Source organism: Echinococcus granulosus (assembly GCF_000524195.1).
Source record: "Echinococcus granulosus chromosome Unknown EG_S00077, whole genome shotgun sequence".
Taxonomy (NCBI): domain Eukaryota; kingdom Metazoa; phylum Platyhelminthes; class Cestoda; order Cyclophyllidea; family Taeniidae; genus Echinococcus; species Echinococcus granulosus.
This window is the reverse complement of record NW_020170457.1, coordinates 45,919-61,479: the sequence shown is the minus strand read 5'-3', so window position 1 is coordinate 61,479 and position 15,561 is coordinate 45,919. Positions and strand designations below refer to the sequence as shown.

General features: G+C 43.7%; 1 protein-coding gene across 1 annotated transcript in view; it reads right to left on the bottom strand. All coding sequences in view use genetic code 11, as the record gives it.

Annotated features, from left to right (window-relative positions):
- The window catches only part of EGR_07429 (hypothetical protein), a gene marked incomplete at both ends in the record, with an annotated part of 27,363 nt that extends 19,307 nt beyond the window's left edge, over window positions 1-8,056 (bottom strand). Inside the window, 8 exons of the mRNA XM_024496678.1 lie at window positions 129-1,154; window positions 1,224-1,338; window positions 1,592-1,854; window positions 3,434-3,646; window positions 3,723-4,121; window positions 4,324-4,728; window positions 5,674-5,817; window positions 7,769-8,056. Of these exons, the coding sequence (XP_024348884.1) occupies window positions 129-1,154; window positions 1,224-1,338; window positions 1,592-1,854; window positions 3,434-3,646; window positions 3,723-4,121; window positions 4,324-4,728; window positions 5,674-5,817; window positions 7,769-8,056 (2,853 nt within the window). The remainder of the gene's footprint in view (window positions 1-128; window positions 1,155-1,223; window positions 1,339-1,591; window positions 1,855-3,433; window positions 3,647-3,722; window positions 4,122-4,323; window positions 4,729-5,673; window positions 5,818-7,768) is intronic.
- Window positions 8,057-15,561: the final 7,505 nt, after the last annotated feature.

The window sequence follows — 15,561 nt, the reverse complement described above, 5'->3', positions numbered from 1 at the left end:
CTTTCATCTTCCGAGGGTAACACTGAGAAGGATGGTTGTGAGGTTTTCATTTCTACTTCATTTAGCTTTGGTTGGGGTGAATTAAGCGCTAATTCGTCCTCTGTCATCAAAAAGCTATTCTTCTTAACCTCTCGGCGTGTCGGACTCTGTGATCTAATGTTGGGTAGCGATAGCCATCGTTGTGATTGCAACGCGATGCAATTTGGACTGTAAAAAGCCAATTCTGCAGTGCTGGAGAGCGGCGGATATGCTTCAGTGTAAATATCAGGAATTGAATGGATAGTGAGAGCTACTGGTGGTCTGTGCTGTACTATTCGACATCTTTCAGTTAGCCAGGCAGGTAAGAACAGCGATCGCAGTGATCTATGTGTGGAACAGAACTTGCGTCCTCCCGGCACAGGATGATGCTCGCGTTGTGGTAAACCATGAAAAAGATACTGATTACATAGTCTTGTGTGTATCGCTTTCAGATCACAATCCTGAAATCCTAGCCCAACGGAGTGACGAAGAAAGTCATCCACTAAAGGGAAATAGCGCACTGAAGTGGGATCTTCATGGAAGGCGGGTTCAACGCATCTGTTGAGTAAAAATTCTCGTACACTAAACCATCCGGCTTGAAGGGAGTGTTTGACAGTTTTTAGATGTCGCTCCGCCAGGATACCACTTTTTTCTAGGTCTTCTAAGTCCTCGGCAACTTCGTTCATCTTATAGACGTACTCTTCCACTACAGAGAGTGTATCATCCTCTGAAGATTTCTTCCAAGCTGTTTGTAAGCGCGGAAGTACATCTAATTCCAGGTATCGTTCAACCTCGCATAACCAAGAGGAAACTGTTGCGAGTCTTTCTGTGGCCTCAAAGACAGCTTTCAGTGGAGTAGCCTCACCCCAGATATCTTCAATCAATGCAAAGGAGGATCTCACCTCACTCCTCCCACTACCATCCAACTTGACGCGTCTGTGAAGACTATTGAACTGATTTACAAGACCCACGTTACGATACCATTCTTGTCGCAGATTCAACAAAGCAATTTCACTGGAAGCTGCTTCCTGAGTGCTTGAGGTTAAAACCTCGACCGGAATTCGCATTGCGCGATCATGAAATTCGGAGCAAAGAAGGCTGTAGAAGCTGTGGAGATCATGCAAAAGACCGTCATTCTATCAGAGTACAAAAAATGAGTTTAATTTTCATCTGGTTTTTGTAGTCGCGTGAATATAAACACATACCATGGCCTGGATCTCGTGCTTTTCACTCTTTTTTCCACGACATCCAGGATAGAGGCATTCATGAGATCCAAGAATTTCCAACAAACTCCAGCTGCGCTTTCGTGCCATTGATGCGCTAGAAAATCCATCCACGTGGATGTCGCTGGTCGAGGTCATCGGTGACTGGGTCGTCATTGCTTCGTACTGTGACAAATAGGCAAGAAGACGCTCTTCTTGAGTCATCTCCACATCGAAGGAGGTCACCATCAATTATGCGCAAAACTTACAGTTGTAAATGACTCCGTTAGGGGCAGGCTATAAGACAGTAAAATATCAACATTGAACTCGCTACGTACATCGAGATTTGATTAATGCCTAAGTAGTCATACCCAGCTTGTAGACGACCTAGTTTATCAGCGATTGACTGAAGCTGTTGCCAAGCCTCAAGAATCTGGCAGCCGATTTCACTGGCTTCATAGTCATTTACCAACTTTACTGCTCTTCTGTACAACTCGTTGACGTCGAGATGCTTGGATGGAGTCACTTTAGATGACGGCTGTGAGTCGGTAGACAGGCAGGTGAACAAAATCCTCGCTGTCTGTCTCAAGGCTTGCAGACTTTCCTCCAAATGTGCCACACTGTGACTGCAATCCTACATTACATTAAGTAAAAATCACGCCGTGAGAAATTTTCAGTAAGACGTATATATAACTTGAGGGGTCACGCACGTCTAGAGCACTAGGTGAAGATCCATCCTGGGCCAATTTGTTGAGCCGACCGTCAAGATGTTGGAGATCCTTCTTGATGGCAGACAAAGAAGGAAGCGTCAGATCACTGATTTGTTGTCTCAGCTGACTAGTGTAACTTTGGCTAAAGGATAAAATACATCATTGTTGACGTTGACAGCCACGCGATTAAAGTTATTTTATAGACTTATTACAAAAGATCATGTAGTCGCAGGCACGCTTGCCAAACATCTTCGGTTTCCACACTGAAACCATCGTGAATTCCATGGAAAATTCTGTCTGCTTCTTCAATAGCCATTCGAAGGTTTCCCAATGATTCATCAACAACCTTTTGGGGAAAAAGATTAAATCAGAAATTACTTAATAAATTTAGGAGAGGTTTTCAAGCTAATTCGGGACTATTGAGTTTATAATGGGTAGAATACACAAAATTCAAGGCCCAGAAATAGTATCCCCCTGCCGACTAATGTATACCTAAGACTTCTTGCTATGCAAAAAGACCTGGATGCACGGTCGCTTTGTGTTGTTTGCACCAATACCACAAAAGAATCGCCTTCTTTGCATTGATTATGCGAAAACAGACGTGGTGAATGCTCCTTCAGAGAAGTGAATAACTGCCAGGCAGATGGGCGAGATCTGCATTGTCAAACGTCTGACTGGCTGTCTATGAACCCTTACAGCGCTTAGTCGAATGCCTGACTGTCAAGCAGTTGCCCATCCGATTACAGCAGTGTTCTGTACCAGGCATTTGTACGCTACCATCATCGTTGCAGATCGGCATGAGTTGGGTAGTCCTCCGCTTCAATTTTAAGAGTAGCAGTAGCACTCAGCCGCTACTTATTATTTGTGAGTAGTATGATAATGCACGGCAGTATTTCGGTAAATAGTTGTGAACTCCCTCGCGGTATTTCAAATTACCACACCTTCGTTCCTACTTGTGGAAGTCCTTCCTTTTCGAAACCGAAGCTTCCCTTCACAAGGCAACGTGCAACAGTATTTCGGAAATCAAGAGCACAAATCCGCCAATCAGGTGGCGAGTTTTTGCCCTCGCGTAATTGGCCGGTCGTAATTAACTTCAACAGCGCCTCTGGCCAATGGGAAAAAAGGACACGATTAATGAAGTGGAGTGAAGATCTTGACGTTGCCACACACTGACGGCCGATATTAACAAGAATTTCAGATTTTCGAAGGCACTCCTAGGAAAAAGAAAATCGTCCATCACTGAGTTATGACAAAAAATGGGACAAAAACTACGAAATTGTGTACCTACCGCCACTTTTAATTCATCACAAATCCCGCCTTGCTTATTGTAAATGTGCCTGAATTCTTCGGAAAGATTCCTCATTAAAGTGTAGAAGGTTTCTTCACATACGTTTGAGTTGGGTTTTTCGTAACCCTGTAGGCAAATAATACCTCGGCTTTAATTCAAATCGGCAGGGGCCTTAATTTTTATCATAAACAGATTTCTGGCATTAATTTACTCACGTTTGATTGATAATCTTCAGTTCCTGCATATTTCTCTTCTAATGCTTGAACCTCCAGATCTGTGAAGCCTTCAGTCCTCGCAACAATGTAGTTGAGCATTGTAACACCTTCGAAAATTTTAACTGGCTCACGGGAACCCAGTAGAAGTCCGAGAAGAGACCTCCTCCGCTCTCGTGAGGATCGTTCCATGCCCTCCAACAAGTTCAACAACCTCTAAAATACGAAGAGTAGGCATTTAGTGCCCCATGCTAACTAATTATTAAGACGTGAATATATTCTCCCCCCTTACCCTTCTTTTAGTCGGTTCAATCTCCGCTAAAATTTTTTGGATACTAGCCATCCATGACGTCTTTATATAACCTGCAGCTGTTCCACCAACATCACGGGTCATGTCGCGCGAACTTTGAAGTCGCGAATCAGTTATTAGCCATTCGAGATTAAGAAGGTCTTGGAGGAGTGCGCTGGAATGACTACAAATCGCCGATTTTTCCAATCTGTATTGACAGATGGCCTTCCGAAAGCCAATGAGTGAGGCGTGGAAGCTGGAGAGCCATGCCAGGATTTGGGAGAGAAAGTCTGGAGCATTGAAGAATTCGACAGTACTGACACGTTGAAGCTCCTGAGTGATCACATCCATGGCAAAATTGACTACTTCGATTACGGCTTGAGTTGCAGTGTCACGTTGATCCTGAAAGAAGCAAAAAAGGATTGAATGCAGAACCGCAGCTTCACCTCTAACCAATGCGTTGTGATGTACTGATTTTTGTTAAAGTGCGCTTTTTTCCAGGGTTATGCCGCAGTCTTGGAGGCTTTTAAGCATTTTCTGCTTTTGCAGGCCCTATTACTGTTTCAAGGATGACTCGAGGAACCACAAAAAATCGCCAACTTACTGAGTCTTCAACAAGTATAATGCACTTCCTCCACTCAGCCAACTCCCGAAGAAGGGCATCCAGAGCTCGAAAACACCTTGTGAGACCTTCTAGAGCTCTTGGATACGCAAAACGCAAGGTTTTAAGACGTTGAGATGGATGAAGGTTAGTGAGGAATGCCATACGCTCCAGCAGTTGAACTGCAGAGTTGAGACGCAGAATAACATCCGAGAGAATTTGCAATGTACTCCGAAGGCTGGAAGCTTCGGCATTACAGGGCGTGCAAATTGGTGGTGTTCGTGAAAGAAACTCCTCCATTTCAGAGATTCGAAGGTGCACCAGTGGTGTGTCTTGAAAACTGGCCGAAACCTCCTGTTCAAGTTGGCAAACGAGCTCGTCCATTTGGCTGTCTGCGAACGACCTGGTCTGCAGATACCAACCAATCAAAAGTGCTTCGAAGAAAGAAGATGAGCAGGGCCGGTTGGATGTGGATGTTAAGCTAAAAGGAGATCGGAAAAAAGTTGCCTGATGCCTAAATCTCTATCTTGAATTAGTCGATGCGACCACCACTGCCGGGGTGTTTGACGAAACAGAGGTCAATGCATAACTGAATGGGTGATCCTTTATTTCATCCAAGAACTTAGGAACCGTGCCTAATTTTCTCCCCACCGTATCTTAAAGGCACAGGCATGATACCTAATTTTTTTATTCTATTTTTTGGGAGGAAAGTGAAAGAACAGGCAGTTGGCCCCCTACCGTCGTTGGCAAAGTAAACTTTGCTGAAGAATTGATCAATCTAAACATGGCTCATAACCAAATAGGTGTAGTTTACCCTGTGATGGGAAACCCCACATCTTTTTCAGTTGTTTGGAGCTCAATCAATCTGTTTACAACACATGGTTTGGCGCAATCGCTTATCCATAAAAATGCAAGAAATGCATGTCACATATTTGTGATGTCACACTTATGTGACACTGGTAGAAAAATGACTTTTTAAATTACATACAAGTTAAGCCGTTCCAGCCATTCAGACAACTGTGGCTCCTGAATGGTGTAAATTCCATTCACGATCTTCCTTGCAACTGATGTATACTCCAGAAGGCTCCTAACCACCATGGTGATGAATTCACGGTTTTCTTTACTGCTTGATAGAATTTCTACCGCACATTCAGCTTCGCAACGATCCAAATCCTGCTCCAGTTGACTAATTTCCCATTGGCTTAGCTTTTCGTCTGTAGAACGCTCGAGAACGTCTGCCAAAAATGCAAAAACCGCGCGCATATAAACACGTCATTTAACATTCTACAGTCAATTCACTGCCTTACTGGTTAGCCTGACCGCCAGCGCGTACAAGCCCGAGTGTTCACACACCAACGGAGTGTACATCTCCAGTTGTTTGTAGGTCGTAAACGCGTGGTTATGAATAGCCCTTAAGTCAGCGATAAGTCCCTGGGAAATGTTGAGTTTTCGTTGAACCCCTTCACTCAGAATACATGGGATCCATCCACAACGGTCCTACAGAAGGAGAATGAATGCAAAAGGAGTAGGAATTGGATGTAGGTAGAGGAGGAGAAAAGTGAAGCATCAGATACCTTCAAAAATGTCATATTTTCTGCAAGATTTGATCTGATAAGTTGAAGAGTTTCCAGTGGAGTTGAGGGAGTTTCGAGTTGAGAAACCACTGATGTAGGAAGGAGTGGTAAATGCTCTTTCATTGATTCAGAAAAAGCTGTCAAAACGTCTCCAACCTTCAAGCTGATCCCCTGACAAGGTGTACCTTCTGCTAACTAGGAGACATGAAATGTGCAAAATATGTGAGACAATGACCTGTTGCATTACCAAGTTACCCAAAAATTGGAAGAACATAGAAAGATTCTTATGCAGATGAATGACATTCTACGTTCAACTTATCGTCTCAAGCCGAACTGATCTGCTCGAGAGACCTAAGGAAATCAGGACGTCAAAAATGTTTAATACTGTTAGTACATACCCTAAAGAGGTAGAATATTTCAAAGGTGACCTTGAATGTCTATCAACAGGCTCCTAAGCCTCATCATTAAGAAATACCTCTGCAGTACCAGCAATTCATCGCTATCGAGCACGGCTAGCGTGAAGCACAAATCACTTGAAAAATATAAGTAATAATAAATTTGGAAGTTCACTTTCAATCCTTACCTTTTCGTGGATCTCACTTTCAAGACGTTCCCCTACCCACAATTCCACTTTCTCGATCGTTGCCTCAAGATTGACACCTGGTTTAGCCGTGCCAACAAAGATCCGCACCGCTGATTGGATGCACGCCAGCTGATTGAGGGCATGACGTGCTTGGGGCAAGGGGATACTGCCCTCCCCTGATTGGCTCTTGTCCAGCCAGAGTGTTAAATCAGACAATTTTTGATCAACTAATCGTAGGATGGACGACTCATCTCTCCTTCTGTGCATGTTCACCTGTGAACCAATGAGCAGGTTCTTGTGTGTGGGTCGTTAGGTTATACAGCGGAGGTGAGCTGTTAATGTATGGCGCTTAATGCCTCCTTCCAAATTTTATTGTCATGCCTCATAGATGCGTATAAGCATGTACCTACCTATGGGACATACTTTAAATAAAGCGACATTAAACCCTCTGTATGTGTGTTTGTGTGTGTGTGCCAATTCGAGAGACAAGCACTAACACGTTTGCCTTCACGCTGAAACCTTGTGCAAGTACACACAGCCCAACTTTCTTTTCGTGTCTGGACGAGTTACTTCACTTTCTTTTGTTTTCATCATAACCCGCTTAGACAACTCACCATTTCACTAATCTCAAGGAGGCAGGTGAGAATTCCAAGTAATTTCTCTAGCAATGACAAGGATGCATTTGATTCGTAGATTTGAAGGTCCTATGAGGTGCAAAAGGAAAAAAAGATAAGAAAATAAGAGAGCGGGGCTGATGGAATCAAAGTCTCATGCGCGCCTCTATGAGCAACCGATAGCAAACGAGGCCGGTGAATTAGCTGAGAGAGCGTTATTCTTGCATGTATGAAAAATTGCTGTCAAGATTAGTTATGACGTCAGGTAGCCAGTTGATTGGTGTGAAAAATTGAGCACTGAAGCATTGAATCTGGTAGACACGCATAGAAAGTGGTGTGATACATTCTTCTCGCCTTGGCTTCCGGTTTCCTAACTTTTTTCCGAAGGGTCTCAGACAGAGTTGTCGAGTCCAAAGATCGAAAAAAACTACTACAGGGTTTGGAGTACGCCATGGTGCCTAAGAACAGGTCTTTAATGGGTGGATGACTAAGTGCGTAGCTTCCAGCAGTTGACCGCCTAGTCCTCTCCCATTCCTAGGCTGGGTTTATTGGTCATCTTGTGCACGGTGATCTACGTCCAAATTGTGGTATTACAAGATAATCGACAATCAGACACAGGTGGACGGTGCCCAACGGTGGGGGAGAAAAGTAACTGGTAAAAAAGTGTAAGGCTGTACCTCCTCACAGCTCTGCATTTCAGCCAACTGCATTTCTATTCTACACCGTTGATTTTCTACGTTTGTATCGCGTCCAACACAACCATCGGAGGAATGCTGAATCGTCCAAATGACGCGACCAAGAAAGTCCTCAATTTCGACCAGGGTTTCCGATAGTTTGGTATCTCGTTTGGTAGCCTCCTCGTCCATCATGGAGGCTGGGAAGGCTAGCTCCCCATCCTCCTCGTCCTCAGACACTACCGCCTTTTCCGAATCCTTGATGCCATCTACTTCGGAAAACGATCCCATATTCTAAAAGAGGAAGAAAAAATGTTTAAATACTGGTAAGAAGTTGGGGCAAATGGTTTCTAAAGTAATGGCTGCCACGTGCTCGTGTCAAACCGGGAATTTGGAGTCCGCAGAATTTCCGTGGAATATTGCCGTGTCGTTGCCGTACGGAGTAGTAGTAGTGCCTCGTTAACTGAATGCTAGACATTAATTTCAGCCCTAAGACTGACGTAAAAACGTTTCATTTAACACATGAATCCCGTGGTTTTATACTTTCGCAGCACTCTCTGTCGTTACGATCCCGCCCTCCGTCCGCTGCACATTCAATCAGTCCTTTACCTCGTGAACAAATCTTAGCCTCGTTAGAATGTCTAATCCCACTCCCGGATGCCGGATCGGTTAGTAGCCTGCCATGCGACAAAATTGCACAAGACGCTGCGAAGGCAGTCATTCACGAAAACGTGCGTTTGCCATTTGTAAGGCGTAGTCCACACCAGGCACCAGGGTAGCGTCTCACTCTTGCTTGACAACAAAGTGAGAGTGGTTTAGCCGTTATGGCAATTGTTTTCGATGACATTACTTTGAGAAAGACCCAACGAACAATCCGTTTTTTCACTATTTGAAGCATGGCTTTCTTCGACGGCAAATACCAAAGTCCGATTTGATGTGAGCTGACTTCAAATAAACCTTCTTACTTTGCACCACATGATCACAAATGAACTTTAAGAAAAACTTTTCATCCTCTGTCATGCCATGAGGTACTAAAGTTCACCTTGACATAACAACTCAAGATCGCCACCATAATTATTGCCTCTCAGCTACGGATTTTGAGGTGTAACAGGTACTACAAGGCTTTGGTGACTAATATAGGTGCTCTTTTGTTCTAAGCTACCCTTACACGAAACAACAGGCAATGTGTTCTCCTCTGCTATAAGTGAATGTGAAATTGAGTATCTCAACTGTCAATTTTCATTGTCAAATTGATGTGTTTTTTAATCCACAACGACTCAGGTAGTCCTTTTCGACGTATTTCTCAGTGCTACAAGTCAACAATGGTGAAAGTCCTTGTTCACGGAATTCTCATATCAAGATTACTTCATCCCTTCTGACTGTACTCAGAAGCAGGCGAATGCAGGGTACACTCTTAAGGAGAAATTTTTAGAACACTTTGGGTACAAAAGACGAGTAAATTGAATTACAGATGGATAAGGCAGTAGCTGCCCTACTCCACTTTTGATGAATAACTTGCCAAAAGAGGGAGTTTTTTGTTTTCAGCCTATACTTGTAAGTTAATTCATCTCTCAGGCCATACAGGTGTGAATCCCTGAATATTTAATGAATAGGTGTCTCGACTATCGAGTCAGATTCTTTTCCCCATCCCCTTCTTCGGTCCTCGCCGCCTTAATTGCCCTTAACTAGACCCAATCCGCTGGCATAATACCTCGGTTTTTTTATCGCTCTGGGGAATGACAGAAGCCAAAGCACCAAAAAAGGGGAAGATAAAGTAACCTCGTCTCACCTCTTCAAAGGCCTCCAAAGCAGGGTGGCAAGATGAAGGTGTTTGCTTATAGCAGTGGCTAAAGAGAGCCGGCATGTGGGGGGAAGGGGTTGATAGGAAGAGGCAACTATAACTTCTTGGCAAGATTTGACGAAAAAAAGCCAGTGTGTGTTGCACAACCTGCTGAAAAATTCTACTGTGCCAAGCACAAACATTTGCACGCACACACACACACACAATCAGCTGATCGTGACGATGTCAAATGCACCAATCCGATTTGGTGCCAAGCTCTCTCTGACCTCGGACTTCCATTTTAACAAGCCCAAGTGTATATTTTACGCTCGTCCTTGTTAAAACACAACCGTAAAATACCAACGCAACAGGCCATCTGTGGAGGCGCCATGTCACAGCACCCCAACTGGTATTGAGGGCATTGGATGGAAGTGAGGATGGCGGAGATGGACATTACCCCGTTATTTACTTCATATCTATGCTGATTGGAATTTGGCACGAGGCATTGGATTGTGGTGTACTGTCTCGTGCAGTTTCTTCTCGTGGAAAATGCTTCAAAATAAGTGCCAATATTTCCACTACCTTACAGTACAATCACCACCAATCCAAGAGGCAATAATTGTAATGATTGAAGGACAAAAGGCGCAGATCTTACAATCTGCGCTTTAATTACCATGTAAACAGTAATAAACATAGCCATACTTGTTGTTATGCGCTCCTTTAAACGGAATTTTGAAAGTTCCGCAAAATATCGATTTTTCTCTTGTGTTACTTCAAACAAGCACACAATCTCACCACATTTGGCAACAGCTTTAGGCAATTTATTTCCGAATTGTTTTTCTCCTATTTTTTTTCCTCTTAAAAATGCTAATTTTGGCATCAGTTTTTTTTATTTCTAACGGAAAATCAAGAAAACTTAGTTTAAAAGGTAATAAGAGGTAAAGAAAGTTAGCTCCACCCGTAAGATGTGGCGATGTGGCGAAAAGGGCTACAAAAGTGTACTTCTACACCCCTTTCCTCTTTCTCCCTTTTCGCCTTTTGATGACTCCCTCCTACCGTGGCTATCGATGACCTTGAAAGCTCTTAAAATTCGATTACCCACCTCCCTTCCCTCCATCTTATATCTGCTTTGCTTTTCAAGTTCTTTCATGATTCACACCATGATGAGGAGTTGAAAATGCTTTTACATCTTTTGGCAAGGTTCCGTTTTTGGCTACCACTACCACCACCACCCCGCCTTCCCCACACGAAAGGGAGCACCTAAGAAGCTGACTTGGCTCTAATCTAATATTAGGGATAATTCACTTTCAAATTGCCGTGTCGATGGAATGCTTTCAAAGCAGCTAACTTCCTGAAATTCGTTATCAAGGACAAGCGGTGTTATTCCATTAGGCCCACCACTAACACTCAGAGGTCCTAATTATTCAACGATGAGCTGCGTCACATTCGCTACTTTGTGTAAGGGCAGAAAAAAATGTCCCATTTGTAAATTTGAGCGCCTAATGTGTCTCGAATTTTTTTTGCATGACACGTCGGAATAAGTCATTCCACCAACTTACCTCAAATGGAGAATAGGTCTGGGAGGTGCGCATTGAATCAAGGCGACAGGAGTAGAGTTTGTTGGTCTGCGGATTCACAACAATAAGTTTTTGAGATGGCGAGAAGGACTCGCTCAGTGAAAGTCTGTCACTTTTTGTATTGCGAGACAGAAGGACTGCAATATCATCACGATTGGAGAAATCGACGGGGATAAGGAAACATCTCTCTGTAATTAATTGAGACTTTGAAGAGGGTACTTCAAGACCCGACAGCCAACCCCAAGTATGACTTCCTCGAAGAGGTAGCGTGGGTTTGCTGATGTCTAAAATCTCCTGGATACCGTTCGGTGAGATCACTACGGCTAACTGATTCACATCAATCCAGAAGATTCGAGGGTCTTGTTCTGATGCACGGGTCTCTATACAAACAATTTGCTCCTCCTCAGAGGGGGTTACGCGGACCCCTTGGATTAGGCAATCTGCACCGTAGTGGAGGATATTCAGTCGTCCCAGCAATTGTGAATTCTTCGGTAATAAGGAGGTTTTTCCGCATACAACCTCTACATTTGCTGGAAGACTAATCCAAATGTGTCTCTGACGGTCAGATTTGGAGAGTTTAAAGCGCCACCACTGAAGGGTGGGAATGCTCTTTGATAAGGACGCCAGACAGTGTTCCACGTCCAGCGGTTGTAACATTGGTGGGATAAAGTGAATTTTCTCTGTACTCCGTAGACACTTCCAATGTCGACTCTGTTAGATGTGTGTGTTTGACGATGTGCGTGTGCTAGCGCGCGTGTGCGACTCGTGTGTAAAACGTGCGCAGCGTTGCCGTGGCAGCACAGCGTGGAGATCCTCTTAGCCATCTGATTGGTTACCACACCCATCGTGCAAATAACCGGCCGTTGCGCTTGCGTTCAATAACCGACGCGATCGCAGCCTTCCGATTGGTCGGCCGCTCGGCAGGTGGACTTGACCGACAGGACGGCTTAAGGCGAGACAAAACTACCAGCATTCCAGTCATTTGGGATGTCACAAAAAAAAACGTTTCACGTGACAACAACATCATACAAAATGCCTGTACTTTAAGCCTTGTGCTTGTAAACACATGAACACAAAGCCACAAAAGGTGACCGAAGAAAAGGTGATAAACAATTTAAAAGAAAAGCACAGTTTGCAGAATTTCTTCAAAGATTTCTAAAATCGAATAAGTAAATAATCTTATGTGTATTATCCACTTGACAGGGCTACTTTGCTTGCTCTTAAGCGGAGCCTTTTATTTCTGGCCAAAGAAGGGGAAGAGCCGTGCTGGGGCTTGGCGAAGACAACAACAACAACAATGCACGTACCAACAAAGCAGATCAGCTGATTTGGCTACGATTCCATGCCAAAGACGATTGGTATTCATCTGACATCGTAGAGGGGCACGCTGTCACTCTATTGGTCGCTTAACCTGCTGAGATAGCTTATTGCAGCGAAAAGAAACCGGAGGGCAAGGTGGCAATGTGCACTGAAAAATGTCTACTTTTGAAGTCATTTTTCCTAATAATGGGGATTTTGCAATTGTCAGTTGAATATGACATGATTGTATTACTCTCATTGATTTTGTCAGTTGGGTAAAAGTACTTTTTTAGCATGAGTGGACTTTGGCACTTCTAGCCTTCCTCACAATTTTGTTGTCACTGCATATGAGTAGCTACAGTGGTGATTCATTTCTGATTTTTTTTACCATGGGAAAAGAAAAAACCTGGGAAAGCATTAGAGTGAGGTATATGAGCTGTAGCGTCTAGGGGTTTGGAAAGATGCGCTCCAGTACCACCTAAGACAGCCTATTCCGACGTGTCTACTGATGAAAAAAAGTAGCATGTAAAAAGTAGGACTGACTAAGCGAAATAAGCGGTTAGGTGGCGATTTAAAAGTACGATTAGACAGACGTTGAAAGGTTAATCAAATAAACTAATGGAGGGAGAAACTAGTGATGAGACAAATCAGTAATTCAATGGACGAGCATAAGACTCAATAAATGCATAAAACATTACCAGTAGTCATTGATGCTCACTTTTATAAAGTTTTGTTTCTTGTTTTTCTCGCAATTCTTTTTGATAATGCCACTCAAATTACTTTTGACCCCATTACCCAGGAGCACCCACGTCACTGATATTGCGATTATTGCACCACTGGAACCACGTCAAAGATAAAAGGCGAGATTAAACGCCTGAATTACCAGTAAGGCCGCGTTCATGTCTGATCCACGGCACCAGTTCATACATGTTGCATGAGACTACTGCACTGAATTACAAAATACTAAATGTAAGAGAATAGAAAGAAAGAGGTGCTTGATGACCCTTTGAATAATTTGTGGACTCAACATTTGATAAGTGGGTGTAGGGGTCAAAATTTGAAAGGAAAAATTTGAAGTTAGATGGGTGGATATGGAATGGATACAAGATGGATGAGCGGATGGATGGATAGGTAGATGAATGAGTGGGTACGGGATGAATGGATGATTGGAATGCACGGTTCACTTCCAGCTAGATATATTGATGACGCAAATTCTAAAATAGACAGACCGGGCGGATACTTAAAAACCATTCTGGCTAGTTTACTCCATACTCCAGGTGATTAATAGGCCTGCATTCGGTTACGTTTCGCCGAAGTCATGTCTAAACACAGGATGTATATCTGCGTCTATCGGCTGCATACACCCTCCGCCAGTCCAACACTTCACAGATGTTAATGCTATCCGTATCCCTCACGCAATAAAAGTCTAACGGCCGGACAAAAATAAAGCGAACGAATATGCCTAGACAACAACAAATAAAAGAACATGAAATACGGTCGTCACCGCTAGCCCGCATATCGTTGCTGCCCCAACCAATCCGCTTGCTGCACACCGATTTAATGCAAGTACCGACCCCCATAACCTGCCAAAAAACAAACCCATCGCACATTTGTTACATCTCACAGTCACGCAGTGTTTCATCCAATAGCTAATCACGTGCTTTTTCCTTCCTTGGCGTCGATTTATGGGGTATGGATGGTGTAGAAGCGATTCCGGCTATTCTTCATTCTAGGGCAGTTCAAATGGACCCTAAACTTGAATTTTGACCCCCCCTCCCCCCCCCAAAAAAAATAAAAAAATATTACCAAGTTTCCGGAACTACGATGATTGCAATGGTGGCATGATGAAGATTTTCGTGAGATCTCTGCCCCCTATGGAGAAAGCTTCTATCGATTCATTTAGCTGCCTTATATGTTCGTTTCAATGGCAAACAGAATAATGACAATCCCATGGAAGGTAACTTAATTCCGCAGAAGTCCACAACCTGCGTCAGTGCTGTGACAAACCGAGAATATAGTACGACTGCTTCACGAGGAGTCTTGGTCAAGTCATCTGCCATACCCAGGCTCCAGGCGTACCAGTATGAAGGCAGGCTTATCAAGCAGATGACGGGTATGTACACCACATCTCTTTTTCGGCGTTGCCCTAGACGCTCTCTCTCGTCGTTTATCTGCATTTGTCATCAAAACGTGTACATTGGTGTAAAAATCGTCCACGAACATTACATATTGATGTCTCCAGCGAAGAAGACATTTGGCTTAAATGTCAACAAGAAAATCTGTTGACTCTGACGAACCCGGGACTTGGGTCCCCTTCGCCATGTTTGTGCACCTCAAGGCTGATGTATGCCCCACAAAAGGTGGATCTCTCTGCTTGTTGAGGGTCTATGCATCGTAGCAGTATGTAGTTGTGTGGCAGAACGATACCTAAAAATTACACAGCATCGGTCCTTGCTTCAATCACGCATTCAACTAGCGGGCTCTCCGATCCCTCCTCTGCGTACCTTCGTCTCGCGGTCAGAAATTCTGTGGTAATAACAAACCCTCCTCCACATTAGTAAGGATCACGAACAAAGAAACTTACGCCACGTGCATGTGACGGTGCAGTCGAAGTCCCAAATATGTTGTGTTCTCTGGTAGTTTATGACAAATTGAGGCAAATTTGTTGCCTTGACAACAATAGAACCAGTGTAAAACGTTCCTTTGTTCTGCAAGAAGAGAAAAAATTCGTCTTTTTTCGGTCTCCAGTAGCCGTTGAGTTGGTCAAAGTCAGTAGATTCATGAAGCATTGAAAGTTTGGTGATGGACTCCCCCTTTATAACCTTGAAAACGAAAGTGTTAAAGCTCCCTTCCGACTCCCCCATACCTCAACGCCTGCAGAGGGGCAACACGAGTACCGCCAACTTGATGAAGTCGATTACTGCCCCGAGGTATCCTACCATCCCCATTTGCGGTACGTGGGTGAGAGTAAGGCATCTGATCATTGCAACTCTAACCAACATGCAGACCTGATGCAACTGAGAGCGTTAAAGGCAACCTGAAACATTACAAAAACACTGACGTTGTCCCCACACAAGTAATTCCTTTAAAAAACATCCAAAAAGAACAAGTGGAAAAAGGTGATGAATAAGAAAAAGAAT